Genomic DNA, 24,976 nt, shown 5'->3' with positions numbered 1-24,976 from the left:
CCAGCACATAATGATGACAGCTACAGGAGAATTGGGAGGCTGTTAGTACAATATGCCTTTTGTTATTATACAATGCTTTGTTCTGAAGTTGCGATAACCCGCTCCAAGGGGGTCACTTTCTTGTGTGCTGCTGAAGAAAGCAAAATCAGATTGTGGGATGGAAGCTAAGCAGCAAATGCTCCTCCAGGCTTTCGTAGTAAGAACATAAACAGAACCAGAGAGAATTTCAAAAGGTAAGAGGCAGCTAGAACGTTTTGTTGCCTAGGTACCACTTACACCAGGTTTCTAAATAGATACTCACGTAACTTGAAAGCAGCTTCCCAAACACTATGGAGTCCTCCTTTCAGGCTCTACGTGTCGTGCTGACCCAGCAACCAGTAAACGTTGTGGGCCATTATCTTTTGTGGACTTAACTGCAAGGTTGATTTAAGGCATATGGTTATTGATATGGGATGTGGTTCAAAACCTGTACAGCTAGCCTAATTGGCATCTCCTAAGTGTTAAATGTTCAGATACTCCAGATTATGCAAACACAGCAGGTATAGGCTACCTATTTAGACGGTTTTATTGCCCCTTTGATTGTGTTTGTGCTCACTAAAAGAAAGGCATGAACAAGCAAGTAATACTGTTGGAATAAATGTTACTCAATATGCCACATCAGGGCATGATTACTCTGCTACCCATGCTACCTGCATTGATTTCTGCCCAACTAAAAAATAAGCAAAGAGCATGCTGAAGGCAGATTTAAGCCCATATGATGAGAGGCAAGTACATTGATAATGGAAGAAGTTGATGTCTAGTGCTCTTCAGCTTCATACGGGCCCTTTCACAGTAGCCACAGAGAGTCAGTATAGTGTACTAGTTAAAACACAGTCTAGGGAACAGGGGTATCAAACTCATTTGCTATGAGGGCCAGATGTTGACCTTGTCGGGCTGGGCCATGTGTGTCATAAAATGTAATGCCAGGTCAGAGATATAAACTTTATAAAGGACACAGACACTCAGCCTAATCCACCTTACAGGCTTGCTGAGCCTCAGCCAACAGAAGGAAGAGAGACTTGGCTCAGTAGCTCTGCTGTGCAATTGAGAGAGCCTGGCAAAGCTAGCTCTCCTTCTCCCACTTCCTCCCCAAGGGAGGAGCTTTGCTCTGTTGCTCCTGTGCGATTGAGCAAGCCTGGCAAAGCAAGTTGTGATGCAGAAGGAAGCAAGAGAGGGAGAAGGAAGCAGATGACAGTGAGTTGCTTGCGGGCCTGATAGGAGCCCTCTGGGGGCTTGATTTGGCCCCCAGGCTGCATGTTTGACACCCATGGTCTAGGATCTGGGAGACTTTTGTTCAAATGCCCATTCTGCTACAAAGTTCACTGGCCTTGAGCTAGGTCCACCCCCCCAGCCTAACCTACCTTATAATTGTTGTGAGGAGGAAATGGAAGACATAAAGATGTTGTAAAGCTACTTTGGATGAAAATGCCTATGATAAAATATAAATTGCTATGCCTATCCATACACGCAAGGGGTTTAGAGATATCCCTATGCAGCATGCACTCACAAAGCTAACGGTCAGATGATGGATTCAGGTGGGCAGCTGTGTTGGTCTGAAGCAATAGAACAAAGTAGGAGTCCAGTAAGCAACTTTAAGACCAACAATGTTTTATTCAGAATGTAAGTTTCTGCACACTTCATCAGACAATGAAAGAGCCAGTTTGGTGTAGTGGTTAAGTGTGTGGACTCTTATTCTGGGAGAAGCGTGTTTGATTCCCCACTCCTCCACTTGCACCTGCTGGAATGGCCTTGGGTCAGCCATAGCTCTGGCAGAGGTTGTCCTTGAAAGGGCAGCTGCTGTGAGAGCCCTCTCAGCCCCACCCACCTCACAGGGTGTCTGTTGTGGGGGAGGAAGATAAAGGAGATTCTGAACCTCTCTGAGACACTGAAATTCAGAGTGGAGAGCGGGATATGAATCCAGTATCAACATAATCAAATGGGGTTCAGTGAGCAGTTACATATAGCTGGTGGGCAGTGGTTAAACATGGAAAATAGTACCAAGTTGAACTCTATGGCAAAACAGTACAATTAGCAAATTGATTTGCTTAACCACTGCCCACCAGCTATATGTAACTCTGCTCACTGTACCCCATTTAATTGTCTGATGAAGTGTGCTTTTAGCACATGAATGCTTACATTCTGAAAAAAACTTGGTTGGCGCTACTGGACTCCAATCAGACGATGCTTCAGGGTTCCTTTCAGCCCCTATTTCTATAGGTTCTTCTTTGTGGCAGAGGCAAGCCTACTGGAAATCGTATGCACACTGCAGAAACAGGCTGCAGTTATTTTTATAACCTCCTTGTCCAGCCATGCACCTGTTCCTCAATCTATAACCTAATTTCATCAGCAGGATACATTTTCTACCCAAAAGGGCATCCCCCACCTCCTGTAATGTCCCATATATCCATAACTTTACTAGCAATGTATCAAACACTTTTATTCCCCTCACTCTGGGACGATTTCAGTAACATAGCAAATAATCTGTAAGTCACTAGCAATGCCTTTACAGGAATTTTTTTTTTAAGTTAGTAGTAGTCAAGAGGTTTCCTGCCCTGCTGGGTCATGACCTAAGAAGCAGCAATATTTATAAGGGCGCATATAGGCCGAGGCAGTGTGGTGGTTAGAGTGTAAGATTAGATCTGAGAGACCCAGGTTCTAATTCTCACTTGTTGAGTGACCTGGGTCAGTCACACACACTCAGTCTACCTACTACCAAGAATGGCTGTTGGGCCAATAAAATGGAAAAGAAACATGAGCCAGCGAGAGAGAAAGGTGTGAGAAAATGCATATAAAATATTTTTAGAAATATATAGCCGAGTATTTGGCTAGTTACTTCAAATCAAAATAGAAAATTCTACTCCCATCTTCCTCCCCCTCCACCAGTCTACCTTTCATTTCTGTCAAAACAGCAGATTCTGAACGCTCCACTCCATGCGTCTATCAAAGCCTACAAAAAGGCACTGAATCTTTTAATGAAGAATAGCATCAGAGTTCCAGCGCCTCAAACCGGTGCTCCAAAAGGGCTGGGGAGAGAGGGAATGCACAGTGTGTTTAACATTTAGTATTCCTTAAGGGCAATTTCCCTCCACTGTTTTCTATTGTCAACAGCTAGAACTTCACTTAGAACATATTGCATAAACTGTTATCATTATCACAATAAACTGTATCCACTGGTAAAAACCAGACAAGGTAGAGCTCTCTCTTTGGCATACTCCAGGTATGCAGAAAAGACATGGCTTTGCAAAAGCCTCAAAAACAGTCTAATGACGACCGAACTAACAGAACATTATCTGAGCATTCGTAAAAGGGGGAGTAAGAGGCTAACTTGCTGAACTCCCTAAGTGAGAACTCTGGGAGTTTGAAAAGGATGACAAAACATTCATCCAACAGGACCTTGAAAACTGAAATGGTCTGGGACCAGGGTACTTGGATGACAGTCAGCCATGTCAGCCCGCCCACCAGTTAAGATCACAGCTCCCTCGCATCCAAAGCAAAGCAGTTGCTATTTAGAAATGAGGCATTTCCTGTGATGATGCCTCAGATGCAGAATTCACAGCTATTCACCCACTACTGAGTCTTTTTGATAACAAGTAAAAATCTGGCTGCTTTCTAAAACATTGTTAATTGATTTCTTTGTAAATTGTACTGTTTTACTGTTAAAGATAGGACGTTGTATTTTATGCTCTTTTACACTTTTGAACCATATGTATGAAATTGTTTAAATGTGTTTTTATTTTGCTGTGTTATTAATAATAATTATTTAACTTGGATTTTTGTTATGGATTTTTTTTAAAGGAGATGCAGCTAAAAGACTTACAGTAAATGTAAGAACGTAGTGAACTGCTCTTGGTATTGCCATCAGAGCACAACAGAAAAGACAGCTGACATTTCAGAGAAAGACAAGCTGCAAAATTAAATAAGCACATTCGATACACACCATTTCTGTTGTTTTGGCCACCAGTTTATTGCCTCACCTCTCTTCTTCCTGCCAGTAGAAAGTGAAATTACAGTTCGCCTCAGAGAACTGGCAAATGCGGTACTCCAACATTCCATGATGTCACAGCTGTTCAACCCAATGGAACACTCAGACAAGCAGCTTATGGTTTCAGACAGGCAACTGTTTTTAGCTTAGTAATACACCACCCATAATAGGGCCTAGTTTGCGTGTTCTGACCACATCAAAAGAAACCTGCACATCATTAAACACAAGACACAGATGAATTTCCAATAAATAGTTTAATAAGGTCACATGACAATGGAAGGAATGCAGCAGCCCCTCGAGCTCCCCCTTTCTCAGGTTAGAGGAAGACGCAGCCTACTGCAAAACCCACGCTGCAGTAAACTGCACTGGGAAAGGACCTCTGAAACTGGCACAGCTCTTCACAGAAGATACGGACTCCAACCCATACGCTCTCCCTGTCGCGATCCGCTTTTCCCTTGTAGGAAAGCACATGCAAACAGGCTCCAGGTGTCTCTGGCCCTGACACCCCCCTTCATCCAAGCCACGCTCCCCGGACTGAGCATTCAGTGCGGGAGCAGGACAGCGGCAGGCCTCAGTCAGCACAGACAAACGATGTGAAGATGCAAGAAGGGGAGGAAATGAGCAGGGAGGGCAGCTGGATCGCCCATCAGAACCAGTCCCTAGAAAGGGAGCCTCTTCAGCTGTTCGTAGGTGATAAAAAACTGCCAGAGAGTTAAGGAAATGACCAGAAATGACCACAAGGCTGGGGTGTGGAGTCTCATTCCCACCCCTCATGTTCTCATTCTCAGCCAACCAACTAAGCACCTTCCGCTGCCAGTCTGAGAAGACAATACTGACTTTGATGGACCAAAGGTCTGATTCAGTATAAGGCAGATTCATATGTTCATATATGTTCACTTTAAAGCATTCAAAGCAAGCCAGTTAGCTTGTTTTGAGGCTGATGCTGCTAGGACAAAAAAGCAACACTTTCAGACCACCTCCTGCTTTGGCCAACAACCTAAGAAACATCCACTTCTGTGAACTATCATGAAGTGAAAGTGAGTCTTCAACCCAAGTAAGAGAGACGGCTCCCCAGTCAAGAGAGCAGCAGTTTTGTCTAGAACTCTGCTGGGCTTCCTGGATTACTTGTATAACTAAAACTGCTTATCAACTGCGCTGCACATGCTGAGAAAGGGAACGGCATTCCACCCCTCAACCGGGAAGACAGCTGTTTCTCAAAGATAGGCCAGGGAGAGATCCTGGGTACTCGTAGACCACTGTGCTGAGAACACACAGATGAGGCCATGTTTCAACAGATCAAGCTAATCTAACAGTGGCTACTTTGACTGTGTGTTTCTCAGGCCTGCTACCAGAGATCTATCTTGCAAAGCATTGTGCGTTGCTTTGTTCTCCTTCTCGTGCCCGTTTTATTTGGAATTTCGGTAGCAGAAAAGGGTCACAAAGAATCAGAATTGGAAATGACCGCATAGTTTTTTTAAAAACTATCTCAATTCCTGGCCCAATAAAGTCCCATCCACTTACAGGTCAACCTGTATAGTGCTATGCAGACCACTATACCACAAGCAAAGTAAACGCACAGTGCAAAATGGACTGTACAGAGGGAATCCCTCCAGATGATAGCATGAAAACTGGAATCTTGCTTTTTTGAAGCAAAAACCTTTCAATTGGTAAAGAGCTACCATCCCCAAAATTCGCACTTTCACACCCTCGCTATGATCAAGGACGTCATCCCCTCAAGCAAGAAGCCACTACTTTAAGAACTTCCCAACATCCCTTTGTCCGTGAAAGCCTCATGTGTGAAAGGATACAAGGATGTTCCAGGGGCCAAGCCGCAACCAGTTTGGCCAGAATCCTTTGTAGAGTGCAAAGAAGCCCTCACTTCTCCATGTCTGGGGATGAGAGAGAGTTCATTCTAAATTCCATCTCATGCACGCAGGTTAACATGTCAAAAAGGCCAACAACCAGTTTTCAGGGGTGGGAAAAGCACAAGAAGCATGCTCTTGTAAGCATGTCAGAAGCATCAGAATGGGATATGCATAGGTCAAGAGTCCCAGGAGATTATAGCACTGGGCTTCTCAAGAGAGGGGAAGGAAACAAACCTACAACCAATGAGTTTAAAAACAAGCTGACACCTTGCTCAATTCTTCTTTCACTTGTTTAAAGGGAGGAAAAGGGAGGAGAAAGGAGCAGCCCCCAATCTCCCCATTGAATTTGTTTGGATACTTAAGAACTAAACAGCAAAGCTTGAAATCTGCCTCACTTCCCATTTCATCCATTACATTTAAGGGCTCCATCTCAGGATCTCACCTTTACCAGACCATCCAATGTGCCTTTGTAGAGATCCACACTCCCTACAATGGCGCGCTGATTCATTAGACGTGTCCGCACCACATCCACTGGGTTTGAAGCGATGGCACCGGCCAGCCCACAAGTAAAACTGGAACTAGATGGAGAAGCATACAAGAGCATGAGTTTCAGACTGAACACACTGGGGTTACGGATTCCTCCCATCTCCAGTATCTCAGTTCTGGAAAGAGTTTCTTGGGTCTCTCAAGGTACGGACAAAGCAGATACCTAGGCTTTGTATCCACCCATTATTTATAGCCCCTGCATCTTCCTTCCTCTGGATTATCTGGTGTAGAGAGAGGCAGCGTAAGTCCCTAATTTTGCATGAGGCAAAAATAATTCAAGATAAAAATCAGAAGTAGCACCAGACTCCACTAGGTACTTCCAGCTTCTCTCCAATGCCTGATGTCAAGTAAAAGACAAGTCCTTAACCTTCCTCTGAGTTCTTTACATGTTCCAGGGGACTCAGAAAAGGGCAGGGCTGGCCTCTCACTGTCAGCACCCAGGGAAAGACAGAGCTACACTCAGCCTGGAGGCTTTGGGTCTTTCACTTGCTCAGCAAGCAGAGGCAGCCCAAGAGAGTAAGTGATGGGCAAAAATAGTAAAAAAAAGAAGGGAGATGCTGATGAAACTGCGGCAGAACCAGTCAGGAGGGAAGATGCAAAAAGCAACACAAAGTAGCAAGATCAGTTCCAGAAGGGAACAGTTTTTACCTCTCCTCACCCACAAAGCGGCTTAAAAAAATGCACACATATTCTGTTTTCATCACATATGAACACCAAACTCATGGAAACACAAGAGGTACCCCATTTCATACTGAGGCTTGCCCAAGTGCTGTCCATTTTCTTTTCCAGCTGGACCTAGCTAAACTTTTACCCCTGTGCCTAGCAGGCGCAGGACAAAATAACAAAGCAAACGGGACTTACTGCTTATATAGTATTAACTAAATCAGTGAGCCAACAATGTGACCAATGTAAATAGTATCTTGAACCTATCAATATAAACCATATGTAACAGCTGACTGAAAAATGTCCCTGTCAGCAGTGTTCCCTCTAAGCTGAGTTAGTGTACGCTAGCTCACAAATTTTGAGCCTCCAGTTCACACATTTTTGTCTTAGCTCAGGAAGGATGACCCCAGAGCACAATAATTTATGCAGTAGCTCACAACTTTAACGCCAGTAGCTCACAAAGTAGAATTTTTGCTCACAAGATGCTACAGCTTAGAGGGAACATTGCCTGTCAGTTATATATATGACATTTTCTTCACATCTTCCCCAACTTTCTGGAACTCTAAGCTAGAAGCCAGAATAACCTCCAGGATTTCTGAATATTACAGCCAAGAATTTTCCCGTTCAAATTGTTCCTTAATGTTAACAGACAAGGCATTTTTGGTTTTAATTAATATCTGAATGCTCATCCTTACCAGTAAGCCCTCTTAAATGTATGCATGAACAATTCTAACTAAAGACGACACAATCTATTGAAGGACCTCCACAACGAGTAACTGCAGCCATTTCTAGATCCTCAAATGTATTCTCTTGCAATGCTAAGGTACTAGATTATTTGAGTTATATAATAGTGACATGGAACAAAGCCACCGTAATAATCCCTTAATCTACCACATGTATCTCCAGCCTTTGACAATGGAGTGCATTCTAAAGCTTTTGTCTCTTCCCCATCTACCTGGCAAACTGATCTGCCCACAAGCAGACAGCGGAAAGAACTGCATTTCCAAAAGGCTATTCTTGCAGGAAATTGGCTGCTCCTCCCCATTGTCTATGAAAATTGAGAACCCGATAGGTAGTCTTAACATATACAGAACTGGCAAATACTCACATGAAATGGGTGAAGATTGTGTCCCCCACAAACCCCGAAAGGATTAAGTGTTTCTTGGTGATGTCATAGACTGGCAGCTCTACTCCAACCACAATGGCAGCACGCTGAGCAGTAGGGACCACACCCTGTTAAGTTATACAGAGAGTTATAATTGCTCATTGCCTGCAACTTGTCTGTAACTTTCTTTCATCACCGTTCCCGACTGCCTTGAGGTTAGCAGCCCACTAGATGTCATGCCTACTCAGGATCTAGCCCTTTCTAGAATTAGAATCAATAGCTTTATTTGCTTCACCCTTTCTCCTGCCATCCCACAAACAGAAATTCATAAACTATTGCTTGGACACATTGAGCTGCTTTTCTTACATTCATTTTCATATTTTCCTTTCAATCCCTCACCCCTATGAATTTGTAACTTAATTTTGATTGAGTGAGTCAAAGTCCAGGAAAATGGATGGGTGAAAAAGAAGCTTTTATTTGAAATTCCTTAGTTTACAATAATGCAGATTCTTACCCCCCCCCCCCCATTCTGTTATCTTACTTAAGCTCTATAAATCCAGCTGGTCTGCAACTGTGACCCCCAATTACTTCCACGGCCTTCTGGAAAACTCTACTGGACCCACACAGCAGAAGGAGCAAATCAGTATCCTCCAGAGATTTATCCCGAGGACCAAGCAACTATTTAAGGCTTGAACAAGGAAACAGAATGAGTTTGCTTTAAAAATACTGTATGAACAAAAACTGATTTATGAAACCTCAATCTGACCTCCTCTTTCCCACAGAGGCGTACAGCTGGGATACAGGAAGCTTTGACAACAGTCATAGTTTTCTGCACCGAAGAGAGGCTTTGGATACAAGGCGAACAATCGCAGCTGCATATGCAGGAGGCAACAAAGCTTAAAAAACCTTGAAATTCATCCCTACCACAAAAATTTTTTGTTTTGTATGATGGAGAAAATACTGAAAGTTAGCAGACTCAAGAATAACCTAAAGGGCATTTCTGCAGTGATGAAGTAGAGGGTCTTTACCCAAAACATGTCAATCTCTGTTCTATACCGGTATCGTTCCCCATGCCATACCTCTCTTGCCTCATCTGTCTACTCAGTCTGTGCTGGTTTGGGGGGGAGGAGTCAACATTTTACATTCAGAACTGCATCTATTAAGCAGCTTTTATCTAACCCAACGTAATTTACTTCTGAGCATACAATTTACACTTGCATGTGTGGCAGAATGGCCCCCGCTGACCCATGGGTGCCACTGTGTATGGCTAGGTAGTAGGTACCAGTGTATTCACCTGGTACCTGATACTGTTCAACTGGCTTGCCCAAACAATACAGGCCTTCTCTCTCTCTCTCTACTCCTCTGGTATTCTGCTAACTAGTTGCTTTACAATTTATTTAAAGCATTTCTAGGCTGCCTTTCCACTCAAATATCATCCTCAAGGTGTTCCAGCTACCCACTTATGGCCAGTACTCCCAACAGCTTTAGAGCATTGCCGTTCTAAGGCTCCACCTGGCACCTACATCTCCTGCTACCCAAGGTCTGGTTACCACAGGACAGTTTTCCACATTTCTAGGGAAACAGTAATCTTGCAAATGAACACCTCCCTATCCATGGCACCCGTTTTAAATAGTGTGTTTGAACTATGGGATTTATGTGGTATGGAGAACTACCATAATTTAAAATAGTAAAGAACTTACCCAGTTCCCCTTTCCCTGACCCTATACTTGCCCTAACTGATCTTGTTCCAAGTCAGGTTCTTTAATTTAGAAGTTAATGTTCTAAAATCTTCCCATTGCTTTGATATCTTTGTCCCGGCAGGCAGCTCTTTGTCTGTTGTATGTGACACTGGCAGCCATCAAGAGGGAAATTAGATATGAAGAGGAAGATGATATTGGATTTATATCCCGCCCTCCACTCCGAATCGCAGAGCGGCTCACAATCTCCTTTACCTTCCTCCCTCCCTCACAACAGACACCCTGTGAGGTGGGTGGGGCTGAGAGAATTACAGCAGGTGCCCTTTCAAGCCTTTCTGTTTTCCCACCCTTTCTGTGGACCAAGGAAGTCTTTCCTGAAATCACAAGGAAGATACAATCTTATTGGGAAGGGAATTGAAAACAAATCAGCCAGTATCATAATGCCCCTGTATAAATCGATGGTGCGGTCTCATTTGGAGTACTGTGTGCAGTTCTGGTCGCCACACCTCAAAAAGGATATTATAGCATTGGAGAAAGTCCAGAGAAGGGCAACTAGAATGACTAAAGGGCTGGAGCACTTTCCCTATGAAGAAAGGTTGAAACGCTTGGGACTCTTTAGCTTGGAGAAACGTCGACTGCGGGGTGACATGATAGAGGTTTACAAGATAATGCATGGGATGGAGAAAGTAGAGAAAGAAGTCCTTTTCTCCCTTTCTCACAATACAAGAACTCGTGGGCATTCGATGAAATTGCTGAGTAGACAGGTTAAAACGGATAAAAGGAAGTACTTCTTCACCCAAAGGGTGATTAACATGTGGAATTCACTGCCACAGGAGGTAGTGGCGGCCACAAGTATAGCCACCTTCAAGAGGGGTTTAGATAAAAATATGGAGCAGAGGTCCATCAGTGGCTATTAGCCACAGTGTATGTGTGTATATAAAATTTTTGGCCACTGTGTGACACAGAGTGTTGGACTGGATGGGCCGTTGGCCTGATCCAACATGGCTTCTCTTATGTTCTTATGTTCTTAATCTAGCCTCTTGCACTCCCAAGCCACTATGCCAACTTCTAGGTGTCAGATCCCAGCCACGGAGGTATGATCTGGCCACTTCATTGTGCCTGGTTAGGATAGTCATTAGCATTTGCAAGGCTTTGATAGCTGGTATTTGGGCAATGCTTGCGGGCAACTGACTTCTCCCTTCCTGCTTGTCTTCTGTGAGGAGAAAGAAAACTTTTAATACTGAGTGTGGGGGGTTTGCCCTGAGTTAGGAAAATTCAGACGCTAATCAAGTTATGAATAAAACAGAAGCACTGGTCTGGATAGCTCAGGTTATCAGATCTCATCAGCTAAACTGGGTTGCCCTGGTTAGCATTTGAATGGGAGACCACCAAGGAATACCAGGGTCGCACAACACAAGAACAGGCAATGGCAAATCACCTCTGAAAGTCTCTTGCTTTGAAAACCCCACAGGACTGCCATAAGTCAGCTGTGACTTAATGGGGAAAAAAAATCCCAAAAAGCTTAGGGAATTTATGTTGGTTACTAAAGGATACACCAGATTTTCAGAAGAAAATCAGTTTGTGTTTCATAGATTACGGCAGAGCTTTTCACTGGGCGGATCATGACAAGCTAGAATTGGTTTTAAAAGAAATGGGACAGAATGGTTCCCAGTTGGCAAAGTTGTCAGACAAGCATGCACTGAATCTCCCTTTCTTGTCAATCTATGTGCAGAACATATCATAAGGAAGGTTGGTCTAGATGAAGATGGAGTGAAAACTGGTGGAAGGAACTTAACAGTTTGAGATATGCAGATAACACCACACTACTGGCAGAAAACAGTGAAGACTTGAAATGATGACTGATGAAGGTTGAAGTAGGAAGTGCCAAAGAAAGATTACAGCTGAGCATCTAGAAGACAAAAGCAATGACTACGGGGGAATTAAACAACTGTAAGGTTGATGCTGAAAAAACAGAAATGGTTAAAGATCTGCTATACCTTGGTTCAATCATCAACCAAAAGGAAGACTGCAACCAGTGCTCCCTTGAAGCTGAGTTAGGGTGAGCTAGCTCACAATTTTTTTAGCCTCCAGCTCACCCATTCTTGTCTTAGCTCAGGAAGGATGGCCCCACAGCAAACTAATTTATGCAGTAGCCAAATCGCCAGCTCACAGCTTTAATGCCGGTAGCTCACAAAGTAGAATTTTTGCTCACGAGAATCCACAGCTTAGAGGGAGTATTGACTGGAACCCACAAATCAGGAAAAGACTTGAGACTGGAAGAGTGGCCATGAAGGAGCTCAAAGATCCTTAAGAGTAAGGATATGTCACTGGCAATCCAGATCAAGATAACTCATGCTACAGTATTCCCCGTTACTATGTATGGGTCTGAAAGTTGGAAAATGAAGAAATCTGACAGGAAGAAAGCTGATTCATTTGAAATGCGGTGCAGGAGTATTACAGATACCATAGACCACCAAAAAGACAAATAAGTGGGTTCTAGATCAAATCAAGCCTGAACTCTCTCTGGAAGCTAGAATGACCGAACTGAAGCTATTGTACTTTAGTCACATGAGAAGACTCACTGGAAAAGATAACAATGCTAGAAAAAGTTGAAGTCAGCAGGAAAAGAGGAAGGCCCAGCATCAATCAAAGCCCTCAATTTGCAAGGACATTTTGATGGTCACACATAGGGACACTGTAAGTTAGAAGTAACTTGACAGCACTTAACATATACTTGGGGAAAGACCCTTGAAGTGGTCCAGTTCACAGAAGTTCCAGAGGTAACTCTATTAAAATCCCAGAGGTACAGTGAAGGGCACGTACATGAAAGTGCATATGATGACCTAAATAGCTCTTGGGACCAACCAGGAAAAACCAGAACACAAACCCCTTCTCATCCAGAAAACCTACTTGGTGACTTTCAGCAGTCACTATTATCAGCTCCACCTACTTTACAGGGCTGCTGTGAAGTTTACATGGGGAAAATCCTACATAAGTTGCCACGAGTACTTTAGAGGATGGATGAGATACCAATGTGAAAAGGAACGATTACACTCAGGTTACTTGGTACCTTTCCCTCTACCCTTCAACCCATCTTCTATTCTGCTTTGCCAATACCATTTTGGACACCACTAACATTTACAGCACCAACCAGTATTTGCTACAGACCCAGACTGCTTCCAATTTGTTGTATCATCTGAACCTAAGTATTTGGATTCCAGCATGTTGTCCAATCCAAATGCAGGTGCTTTAACAACAACTTTAGATGGAAGACTTCCAAAAGCAGGAAGTCCAATTGCAATTCTATGTGAAAAGGGAAGCGCACGAGCCTGACAGCAAATGAGGTTCATGCTCAAAACAAGCACACTTCTGATGTCTGTCTAGAGCTCCAGTTTTAGCTGGCGCTAGGGCCAAACAGCACTTCCAAACCATTGGGGACTTATCTGCCTGGACCTGGAGCACGTACCCGAGAGACTGGCATTATCCTCTCTTTGCTGTCCTTTCTTCCATTCTCTCTAAAGAACAAAACAGTAACTGCTGAGCTGACATCTTCATAGCGATCAGGGCTAAAAGCTTATTGATATATAAAATATAAACAGATTATCAGAACACTGAACTTCATGCTTGCAGTGACATACTGTTCCTGCAAAACTGTAGGAGATAGCACAACTCTGCATTAACCCATGTTGCTGAGATATCATAGCCAATAATAGCAGTACAGACCAAAGCATGTTAGCCAAAACTATAGCATTTGCATGAAGACAACCACTTAAAAATACTTGTAACTTCTATGCAAATGTAAGATGACCCCTTCTTTTTTATGACATATTTGTGAAAAATCCCCGTCTTGCATTGAATATTGTAGTTCCTTAAATTCAGGGCAGAATCAATGACTATCTCCAAACCATTCAGCTCAGGACTAAGGATCTCAGGACCATATGTCTGGCTACAGTTTACAGGCTTTTTCTATGGTAGGAGCAGTCCTTTAAAATGGCTAATCACATCAGTGTGGCAGATGTCTTCACTTTCTTCAGGAAGGTGTGTGGACAGCTTTATTTCAAAGGACACTGAGGGGAGGGCAAATTGTTTGACAGATCTGGCTACACATTGCTGATTTTATTGGGTTTTTCAATATGTTTTTGCAACCTACTGCTTTGCTAGACACCTTGAGTCCAAGGAGTTAAGACAGGATATAACCCATGGCGCAGAGTGGTAAGCTGCAGTACTTCAGTCCAAGCTCTGCTCATGACCTGAATCTGATCCTGGCAGAAGCTGGGTTCAGGTAGCTGGCTCAAGGTTGACTCAGCCTTCCATACTTCCGAGGTCGGTAAAATGAGTACCCAGCTTGCTGGGGGTAAAGGGTAGATGACTGGGAAAGGCAATGGCAAACCACCCTGTAAAAAAATCTGCCAATGAAAACGCCGTGATGCGATGTCACCCCAGAGTCGGAAACAACTGGTGCTTGCACAAGGGACTATATATGTGTGTGTGTGCATGTATGTGTATATACCTATGTATATGTAGTCCCCTGTGCAAGCACTAGTCAATCATCATTTCATTATTATATATAATAATGAAAACAAACAAAACTATTCACAATTTATGTGGCACAAAGCCAGGCAATATTCTCTCACTCTTAAGGGAACATCCAGAATGGAGGCTACCTTAAAGCAGTCAGCTAAAGAGGGAATTTTTAGAGGTGGGCCTGTAAGTAATTCCGCCCTCCCTTGACATCACAGTGGATCTGGCTGCTTCTGGCACTACCCAAAAGAATACGGCTATCTTTATAGACTCTAAAATCAAACCGAAGCATCTCCTCTAATTCCTAAGGAGATCTTCTGCAAAGGTTTTCTCTCTCCTAAACAAAGCAGGTGAGATACAGGCATTCTGAAAGCAAGACTGGAGAAAGACAGGGCACGCTCAAGGCAGCACTCACCCTCCAAAGACCCCGTGTGCCTTCCTGTTGGTAGATGTCAATGAAACTGTGAATCATTCCACCTTGGAACAGGCTGCCCTGTGCCTGCATTCGGATCTAAAAGAAGAACAAGAGAAACAGCAGCAAGTGACTTCCCTAGCAGAGAAGCAAACACCGTTTCTGAACGTTTAGAGCAACAGCTGTGATCCAAAATCATCATCTAGGAGACCAACAGACTAAGCGTACATATATCCAATTTGGTCAAGGAGGCTAAACCTATGCTGCTGTTCCACACCTTTCAATGCCGCTTGTCATAAATGCACATACACACACACCATTACATGAATTAGCTGAACTACATCAACACAGCAACTGAGCAATATTACATTCAGCCTCTCTTTGGCTATCTGGTGGGCTTAGACTTAGGGATGAAGAGTATGAGACACATGGAGCAGCAGGTATAGCAGTACTAGAAGCTTGGAGAACACGACAATATGGCATTTGTATGTCACCATGGGAAAATAATAGCCAAGAAAGCAGCAGCTAATTAGTACAGGAAACCCCCTCTTACCTTCAGCACATCTGTTGGATTTGCCAGTGTCGAGGAGATCACCCCTGACACCACCCCACAGATTACATTGATCAGTAACGTTTCATCTGCAATGAGGAAGAAGATATTTGGAGTGGACTTAGAAACCAAGACTGTGTGTCTGAGGACAACATCAAAGTAGATTTCAGGAGGGAAAACAGAAGATAATGATACACTACTATACAAAGACCAATTGCTCCAATTTTCCAGCCTCCTCTCTCCTGCGCCTAAGATATTGAGGACAGCATTGTGCGATTGCTGGATTTCTGCAGCGTAGCGAATGAGAGTAAGGGAGCGGACTCAGTGTCGTCTCCCTCTGAAGGAATGCCACCCACTCCCCCATGGCCACGTTCAAAGAGCTTTGGTAGAGGAGATTCTATTGATACCTGGAGCAATCATCCCAACACAGGGGGAAAACCCCTCAGCAAACTAGATTAGGTTATTAGTCCAGAACAGAAAGGCCAAGAGTTAGAGCAGTTATGCTGGGAAAGGGTAGTGGTACTGACCGCAGCACTCTCCAAAGGAGACCGGGTCACTGGCTACCCTGGGCCTGCAGGGAAACAAACATTTAGGACATAGTACCCAGAAGCACAGAGACCACAACACAGTGCATTTGACACAGAAGCAGACAGAGGAAACTGTGCTGGGGAGTGGAAAGCCGGGAGGTGTGCTTGTTGATGTAGGTTTTAGAGTCATTCCTCCTCCAATCTGTATCAGTGTTTTCCATCTGTAACGTGAGAGCAGCACCAATGGGTGCTTAAGAGCAACAGCACCAAGCTGCAAGTTTCTAAAAGGAAAACAAGAGACCTCCTTTGGGATTCAGTCCTGATGTGCAGGATGTGCTGCAGAGTTTTGCTAGAAATGGATCAAGAGAAAGCTAAATAGCTCCTTGCCTGATGAAGTGTGCTTAGAGCACATGAAAGCTTACATTCTGAATAGAACTTTGTTGGGCTTACAGATGCCACTTGACTCCTACTTTGTTCTAAATAGCTCCAAGTTGCTTGAATAAAGGTCAGAACTTTCCTGGCTGCCCAGTTCTGAGAAGGAGCACATTTCCCACACCCAGAGACAATGAAGATACATGAAGGGTCAGCAAGTGAGTGGAGATAGATAGCTGTTAGCTCAAACATTTTTCATCTTTGAGGTATAAAAAACCCAATACTCTATGGCATCTTTGGATGTAATTGCCCTGTGTCTTTAATTGGTGGAGCTTGTTTGCTTGCAACTGGGGACTTAGGACCTAGAGGCATAAAAGAAGAAGAAAGCCCAAGCAGCATAAGGGAAGCAACAAGCTAAATATCAAGTAGTTATTTGTATGGTACCATCAACAAAGTACTTTACGGATTAAGTTTTTTAAAAAGCACTGACCTTCCAAGCGATCCACAAACAGCCGCTTCAAGCTCTGATATATGCCAATCTTTATGGTGCCATAAGATGCTTGTCTTAGCAAGGCTGGAGCAATTCTGCAACAGGAGAGGAAGAAAGATGGCTTAAGATTCATTCAGCACAAAAGTTGCACTGCCGCTTCCACCCATATCTCAACAATCCAGGTTAGACTTTCACACTCTTAACAGATTCAGGATCCAAAAGATGACATACAAAAGACGTTATATGACAAGTGGAAGACTTTACCCAGAGTAGAGCGCTAGGATGCCTTCCTCCTTGTAGATGCAAAACAAGGCATGGAACATGCCCCTGTATTTGATCTCTCGGAAACGGGCATCGATGCTTTGGCCTTGAACCTGAAGTCGTGTTTTGGTGAGATCCACGGGGAAAGTCCCTGTAACGGAAGAGAAGCCACAGTTCAGGCAACACAGTTGTGGCTGTGAACGCATACACATGTGATTCCATACAACAGAACACTACCCATTTCCTTTTGTGTTTTTTTATTGGGATATTAAGACAATTGTAGTTCATGGAAACATCAGTTTTCGGGCACCTGCCAATGTGTAATTCTTATGCATACTCACCGCTTGATATGCAACTATGTTTTGCAGCCAAGGGAACAATGGAGGGGATTTTCTTTAACTGGTTAGAAGATGAGAGAGGGATGGTCTGCTACAGAACAGGAATACTGTTCTGCAGGTGCAGTGGTTAACAGCAGAAGACTCTAATCTGGAGATCCCCACTCCTCCTCCACATGAAGCCTGCTGGATGACCTTGGGCCAATCCCAGTTCTCTCAGAACCCTCTCAGCCCCACCTACTACACAAGGCGACTGCTGTGGGGAGAAGAAGGGAATGTGATTGTAAGCTGTTTTGAGGTTCCTTCCGGTAGAGAAAAGCAGGGTACAAAAACCTACTCTTCAAACGGACAACAATGGCCCATCCGCCTGCCTTCTTCGCTCTGTGGAATGGCCTGCCTGAGCAGGTCAGGAAAAATCCACTCTCATGGCTTTCCACAAACTATGCAAAACTGAATTATTCAAGAGAGCTTTTCAATGCAGGCAGCAGACTTGCACTGTACTAAATGATTCACAAAGTTAATCGGAATTTTTTTGAGGACTATTCTATACTACTGCATACCGCTTGTTGAAGATAGGATCCCACTACAGAATTTTGCATCATTTAATGTGCCAGTATTTACGCTATGCTTCAGTTCTGTTTTCAGACTTCTGGGTGGTTCTACAACCCTAACCCTATAGCACTGTTTACTGAATGTCCCATCTGTCCACTATATTGACTCACTCTGTGTAATCTGCCCTGAGTCCAAATGAGAAAAGCAGACTATAATTAATGTAAATAAATAAACAGGGAAAATGATGTAAGGAATGAAACTAGTGTACCTCACATTCCTCCAAGGAGCTCTGGTGGTGCTAATGAGATTTTCTGCTCAGGTTCTGGCCATATCCAAATTTTGCAGTGTCAGAAACTGAACTACACCAGGTATCTTTAGATTTTTTGTGGGAAATCTCTTTTTACTTTTAAGTACTAGCAAACTGGCCATTTCCCAAAACATCTGTGTAGCACAATCCCAAGCCATCCCACTGCTGAGAAATGTCTCATTTGACCTGCCACAGGTAAAGCCTAACCAACACTATACCCTGCCAAAAGTAAGCAATTCTACAGAAGCGTGAAATTAGGTTTTTTTTTCAGTTGCCATCTTGATAGTAGGGCTTCTTAGCCACTACAAAACGGTATCTGTTAGATCAGGGTGTTCTCCAGCTCAAAATCATTAAATTTTGTAGGTGTACAACAATAAGTCATGCCATGTTTCTGCAGTAATACTAACCTATACAGGAGGGCTGTCATGAGGATTAGTGAAATAATGTATAAGAAATAATCTGAACATTCTATTGTATACTGCCTTTTTCCTAATGGGCTCGAGGTGGCTTACAATCCTACATACACCCTCAGAGGTGGGAGAGAACAGGATGGAAAAATAAAATAAGCAGATTTTTATACCAGTTCTTTATACTGTTATATAATGAAATTATACAACTATCTAGTGCAACAGCTAGCACTGGAGACAAATGCCAAGTCTGAGTAATTATTATTTGAGGGAAAGAACACCCTGAGGCTGTTCTAGGTAACTTGCACAGTCCAACACAATACTTTGTATTTCACGGCCTTTTAGGCCCACTGTTTGCAACTATGAAGTACTCCAAATACCTGCTGGTTGCCTGAGCCTCCCATGCTAGCCTGTGAAACGCACTAAGCAGATACATGGCTAATTGTTCTTACATACAGGTATTAGCCAAGACAGAACCTCATTTTCAGAGAGGCACACTACTGAATAAAGGTTACTAGATACAAAAAGCAGGGGAGGGTTGTTGCTCATGTCTCCTTCTCGTAAGGTTTCCAGAAACATCTGGATGATCAAACAAGCTGGATGCTGAACAAAACAGACCTCTGATTTGAGCCAGCTAGATTCTTCATATATCCTTAATGGAGTATAATGAATCAGGTATTACACAAGTAAGCTGTATTTCAATGAAAGCTTATGACACAATAAATCTATTCATCTTTAAGATACCAGAACAGATTTTATTGTTGTTTTCACAATTTAACTGTGTTAACTGTTAACCACACTGGTGGCCATTACTGCACAGAAAGGCATCGTATAAATTTTGTAAATAAATGACTAAAATATGCCCGCACACACAAAAACAAACCACCCACAAAGTCTCAGTCAAAAAGGCTTTTAAGACAGCTTCTAAAAAAGCTTACTGAGAAATATATCAGAACAGTAAGACAATCATAAACCCCAACTTTAAAAGTTTAGTTAAAATAGCCTACCATGGCATCAAAATCAGCAGATCAGTAAGATCATCAACACCCCATGTATGAGCAATAAATCAGAGTTACAAGAGAAATGAGAGAACAGGGAAATTAACTGAAAGGCTGAGAAAAAAGGAATTTTTCTTTGTCTTGCATCTACAATGGAACAGACTAGATGCAGCATGAATTACTATAAAAAGAGTTACAAAGGTGAACTACCATAGAAAGCTGATGGGGGGGGGGAGACATACAGAGAAAGGTTTTAATTGAATAGTAAGCACTACCCTCCATCTCCTGAGGGGCTAAGGTCAACATATTCTCTATTTTAGCCTCCTGTTAACCCTACAAGGTTGAAAGAATGACTGACTCAAGGTCACCCAAGGAGCTTCAATGATGATCAGGATCTGAATCATGAGCCAACGCAGAGTAATGGTTAGAGTGACATATCAGGTTCAAACCTCACTGCAGTTTGTCAGCAGTGTTCCCTCTAAGCTGCAGAGTCTTGTGAGCAAAAATTCTACGTTGTGAGCTACTTGCATTAAAGTTGTGAGCTACTGCATAAATGAGTGTGCTCTGGGGTCATTCTTCCTGAGCGAAGATAAAAATGTGTGAGCCAGAGGCTAGAAATCTGTGAGCTAGCACACTAACTCAGCTTAGAGGGAACGCTGCTGGCCAGCTCAGCTGCTGTTTCCCTCACCCACCTAACAAGGTTGTTGTGAACATAAAAACAGAAAGAGGTAGAAACACTGACCTTTTCTTGGAGGAAGAGCAAACTAAACACACAACATAACCTAGCATTGCTCATATGGAAATACCAATGCATCCACAATACACCCACATCCTTTTACCCTAATCAGTTCCCTAATCCTGAAACACTGAGAAACTCTCCCCCCCACCCCATTCCTTGTAGATCAAAACAGCTGCCAAGCAGAAAACAGAACAGTCACCTTCTGTGGTGCAGTAGTTTAAGAGCAGGGCTTCTTTTGTAGCAGGAACTCCTTTACATATTAGACCACACACCCCTGATGTAGCCAATTCTCCAAGAGCTTACAAGGCTCTTAGTACAGGGCACACTGTAAGCTCTTGGAGGATTGGCTACATCAGGGGTGTGTGGCCTAATATGCAAAGGAGGTTCTGCTACTAAAAAAAGACCTGGTTAAGAGTATCCAACGAGGGCCTAACCAAATCCCCACCTGCCATGGGTGCAGGGCTAGCCTTGCCACTAGGCAATTACCTAGGGCGCCAGCCTTCTGGCGGTGCCAAATTAGGTGCCCCCATGTGACTGGGTAACGTTACCAATGCGGGGGGGGGGAAGCTAGCCTTGCCTAGGGTGCCAGACAGTCCAAGGCCGGCCCTGCATGGGTGACCACAGGCCAATCCTTCTCTGCCTAACCCACCCCACAGGGCTGTTAATCAGGGAACTCCTCTACATATTAGGCCACAACCCTCTTACGTAGCCAATTCTCTAAGTGCTTACAGGGCTCTTAGTACAAGGCCTACTATAAGCTCTTGGAGGACAGGCTACATCAAGGGGGTGTGGCCTAATATGCAAAGGAGTTCTTGCTACAAAAAAAGCCCTGGCTGTTATGAAGATAAAATGGAGGAGGGGGAAAATCCATATTACCTGCCCGGAGCTCCTTAGAGGGGATTAAAACGCGCCGAACAAATAAATACGAGCCTCCGGAGAAGCTCTGGAAAAGGAAAGGGACTCCAAGGCATCCGACTAGGCCGTTGCTAGGGACTGGGAAGGGGCGGGGCGTGTTGCCTGGTAACGCCAAGGGGCGGGGCGGGGGCACGCGCGCGCGGGAGGCCTGGCTCGAGCCCGACATTCTCACCCACCGAACTCAGCCACGAGCGAAGCCAGCCCTCCGTACACGAAGGGCTTCCAGCTCAGCGCCGTCATGGCGGCTGCAGAGGAGGAGGAGGGAGCCGGCGGGGACTCCCCCTCCCGCAGGCAGCAGCCTCGCTCTCTCTGGCGCCGTCTTCTTCTTTTTCCCCAGCAGCAGAAGAGGCCGGCTCTGAGACGGTAGCCGGCAAAGGCCAAACAGAAAGTAAAAAAGGCGAACGCTTCGTCGCCTCGTGATCGGTGCGGGCGGCTTGTGACTGAACGAGCCAATAGGCGCTTCGGGGGGCCGGGCCGGGGAGGTGACAAATGTAGCCAATGGAAGAGTGGGGAAAGTAGATGCCCGCCCACACAGCTCCCGCGTGATGTCACGCCCATCAAACTCATCCCTCCCCTAAATTCTGCAGGATGGAGGGGCGTGGTCATGGTGCAGCACAGAGTGGAAAAATTGGGGATAGATTTTCTGCAATGTTAGAAGTGCTGGGAGGTCAGGTTTTGCAGCGCAGGCTCTGTGGACAAGGAGGCTGTTGACCTTTTATATTAAATATAAAGAAAGTGGGCAGTGAATCAGCATGCAAAATCATGGAAATGTGCCTTCGCAGATTAAAAGAATCACAAGCTTGTGATTCTTTTAATCTGCTAAGGAATATTTCCATGATTTTGCATGCTGATTCACTGGCTGCTTTCTCTATATTTAGGACTGCTTGCCATTCCATCCTACTGTCTGACGAAGTGTGCTTAGAGCACACGAAAGCTTACATTCTGGATAAAACTTTGTTGGTCTTAAAAGTGCTACTTGACTCTCCGTTGTTCTACTGCTTCAGACCAACACGGCTGCCCACCTGGATCTGTTAAATATACATGTATTCAGTTTCATACCTATATTTACAGCCTCAGCTGTTCAGCCAAGATTGACTATGAAGCCACATTATTCGATCATCCTCCTAGATCAGTATTGTCTGCTATAGGTGGCAATGGTGCCCTACAGAGCAATCATGTGCTAGCTGAGATCTTTTAAATGCCCAGAATAGAACCCTGGGACGTTCTGCATGTAGCACTTGCACTCTACCACATTACAAAATACACCCTTTTGAATTGCCTGTATGTGAACTTGCATGGAAATACTGCTGCCTAGAGGCATCATGATGGGCCTCCGAGTACAGATTCTTTCCGCTTTCCCCGCATGACCCTGATTCAAATATAGCAAAACTTGGCTTCCTGATAGTATGAGTAGAACAGATGCAGGTGGGCAGTCGTGTTGGTCTGAAGCAGTAAACAAAGCAACTCTCAAGTTGCACCTTTAAGAACAGTCATTGTTAATAAGGTATGAGACAGTAAAGGGCTTTCATAGAATGGCTTTTATTTGTGGCCTGTGCATGCAGATGGCTGTATGAAACCATGAGGAGGAGGAAAACAATAACAGCTCCCCACAGCAAAGAGACCCAGCCAGAATACTGAAGTGCACTATAGATGAGATACAAATGGCTCACATTACCTGGGAATAAACCACACAGAATGAAGGGAAACATCAGCTTCTGGCAAGAAGTAACTGGGGAAAAAATACTTTTCTACTCATGCAAAACAAAAAAGCAAGCTCACAGCAATGTAAAGATGCTTAATGGGGAAGGCAAAAGGGGGCGGGGGATGGGAAAGGTGGATTGTTTCTTCCATAAAGAGAAGGCACATTAGCTGAGTCCCTCAGATGTCCCCTGAGATTGTTCCCACAACAGATGTTTCCTATCCCTGCCACAGGAGGCTTCACTTTATAAAAATTGATGCTAGAATATCATTACCTCAAGATAAAACAACAAATGTGCATCAGGGTCTCTGAATTCACAGTGTTCATTGCAAAACAAAATAAGCCTCTAGTCCCTTCAATTGTGGAGATATAAATTGTTGACTTTTTATGTCTTTGTGTGTATTTTAATTTTAGCTCTGGCTTTAGTGATATGTTATTTTTGGTTGGTTTCGATGTATGAGATACAAATGATGTAGGAGATACAAATTTACTTTGTTAGCCACCTTGGTGGCCATTGTGAGGGTAGAAAGGCAAGATATATATATATATATATTTAGGGGAAAGGTACATTTCTACAAGGAAGAGGGATAAAGACTTTTTTAATAATGAAAGTTCAGAGAATTTGATATACTTGTGGGCTCCCAGAATTTTGTCTCCATCAGCTTTCAGTGCCCTCTTTCCATGAATAGTAGTGAGGAAGAAATGTAACAGTTCAGCTGAGTCCTGATCACAGTGCTCTTGGACACAAAAAGCTGAAGCCAATCCATCTAGCTCTTTTCAATCTGCTCTGAATGGTGGCAATTCTCCAGAGTCTCAGACAGAGGCCTTGAGCTGCTACCTGGGATTCTTACAGGAGATGCCCTGAAATCTTGTACATGTAGAACATCCATATAGATCCCGCCTCCCATTAAGAATAAACAAGAGCAGAAATATTCAGCCCATTAACTGATTGGTTTAACAACCGTTATAAGGATTCCTTAATTAATGTGGCAGATTTTAGTGTGTGTGTGTGTGTTTTTAAAGACACTAGAACTTATCAAAATGACAAAGGGCAGCACACCATCTTAGAGAAGGTCTCCCCTTCTGTATATGAAAGGAAAAAGGATGCTGCTTTGATAATGCTTGCTAAAAATCACATGGTTTTCCCACAAAGGCTTAATCAGTTAAGCAATAAATTACTCTTTAATCAGGTGACAGTCCCCATTACAAATGAACAGTATTTAGGAAGATGTGGCTGTGTTGCTCTCTCCTTTGGCTCTTAGTAACTGCTGACTTTCACGTCTTAGTTCCAGGCTGTTTCCTTCTGACAGAATGGGCAGAAGAAGCTGCAAGTGAGCTTAGCAGGTTTGCTTGCTAAAAGTTTTGTTCAACCCACCAAACTGATCCTTCATACCGCACTTGCCCTTGGGACTTTATAATATGTTTCAGGTTCCAGTCACTTATTCCCCAGCTGAGGGAAAGATCTACCCTAACCAAAATACATAGAGAGAACACCTTTGATTCAACGGCTTCTGCTTGATAGTTTAGCTGTTTCCTGAGGGGAGAAATGGAGCAGGGCTATAGTATGCCTTGCAGGGTTTTTTAAGGACAAAGGGACAATGTGGGAATCGTCCTTGGATGAGCGCTTCGCTCTGGGACCAGTAGATGGCAGTCGTGGAACTGTGCTGCACCCTTAAAACACCCACAGGGGACACATATGAACAGCACATATCAAAACCTGCCAAGTCGTGAGGGTTGTGAGTTGTAGGGCTACGCAGAAAGAACCCAGGGAGTGATACTGAAATCTGCCAAATGGGCAATCCTTTTCCTGGCATGGCCTCTGAAGCTTTCTCTGCCACACGGGAGGCAGAAATTAATCAGGTATGGTTAAACAAAACAAAAACCTACATACTGTTAAAACAAAAACCTACACATGGGGGGTACAGCGGGGGGGGGGGAATCTTTACCTATCACATTTCCACTTCTTGAGCAGCTGTTAGACCCCTCCCCCTACA

At 43.8% G+C, this 24,976-nt stretch overlaps 1 protein-coding gene across 3 annotated transcripts; it reads right to left on the bottom strand.

Moving 5' to 3' along the window:
- Positions 1 to 4,256: 4,256 nt before the first annotated feature.
- On the bottom strand, positions 4,257 to 21,684 carry SLC25A14 (solute carrier family 25 member 14). 3 transcript variants are annotated; one of them, XM_060249664.1, is made up of 9 exons: positions 21,460 to 21,684; positions 17,034 to 17,181; positions 16,770 to 16,864; positions 15,384 to 15,469; positions 14,834 to 14,929; positions 8,204 to 8,328; positions 6,329 to 6,464; positions 5,830 to 5,910; positions 4,257 to 4,722 (listed from the first exon to the last, which is right to left on the bottom strand). In XM_060249664.1, the coding sequence occupies exons 1-9, from the start codon at positions 21,521 to 21,523 to the stop codon at positions 4,681 to 4,683; spliced, it is 873 nt and encodes a 290-aa protein (XP_060105647.1). In that variant the 5' UTR covers positions 21,524 to 21,684; the 3' UTR covers positions 4,257 to 4,680. The 3 variants fall into 3 exon arrangements, with proteins under 3 accessions (XP_060105647.1, XP_060105646.1, XP_060105645.1); XM_060249663.1 differs by lacking the exon at positions 21,460 to 21,684 and adding an exon at positions 21,249 to 21,384; XM_060249662.1 differs by having other exon boundaries at positions 4,618 to 4,703; positions 5,810 to 5,910; positions 21,460 to 21,637.
- Positions 21,685 to 24,976: the final 3,292 nt, after the last annotated feature.

The sequence above is a fragment of the Heteronotia binoei genome, chromosome 11 (assembly GCF_032191835.1).
Source record: "Heteronotia binoei isolate CCM8104 ecotype False Entrance Well chromosome 11, APGP_CSIRO_Hbin_v1, whole genome shotgun sequence".
NCBI lineage: Eukaryota > Metazoa > Chordata > Lepidosauria > Squamata > Gekkonidae > Heteronotia > Heteronotia binoei.
This window is presented reverse-complemented; position numbering and strand designations above follow the sequence as displayed.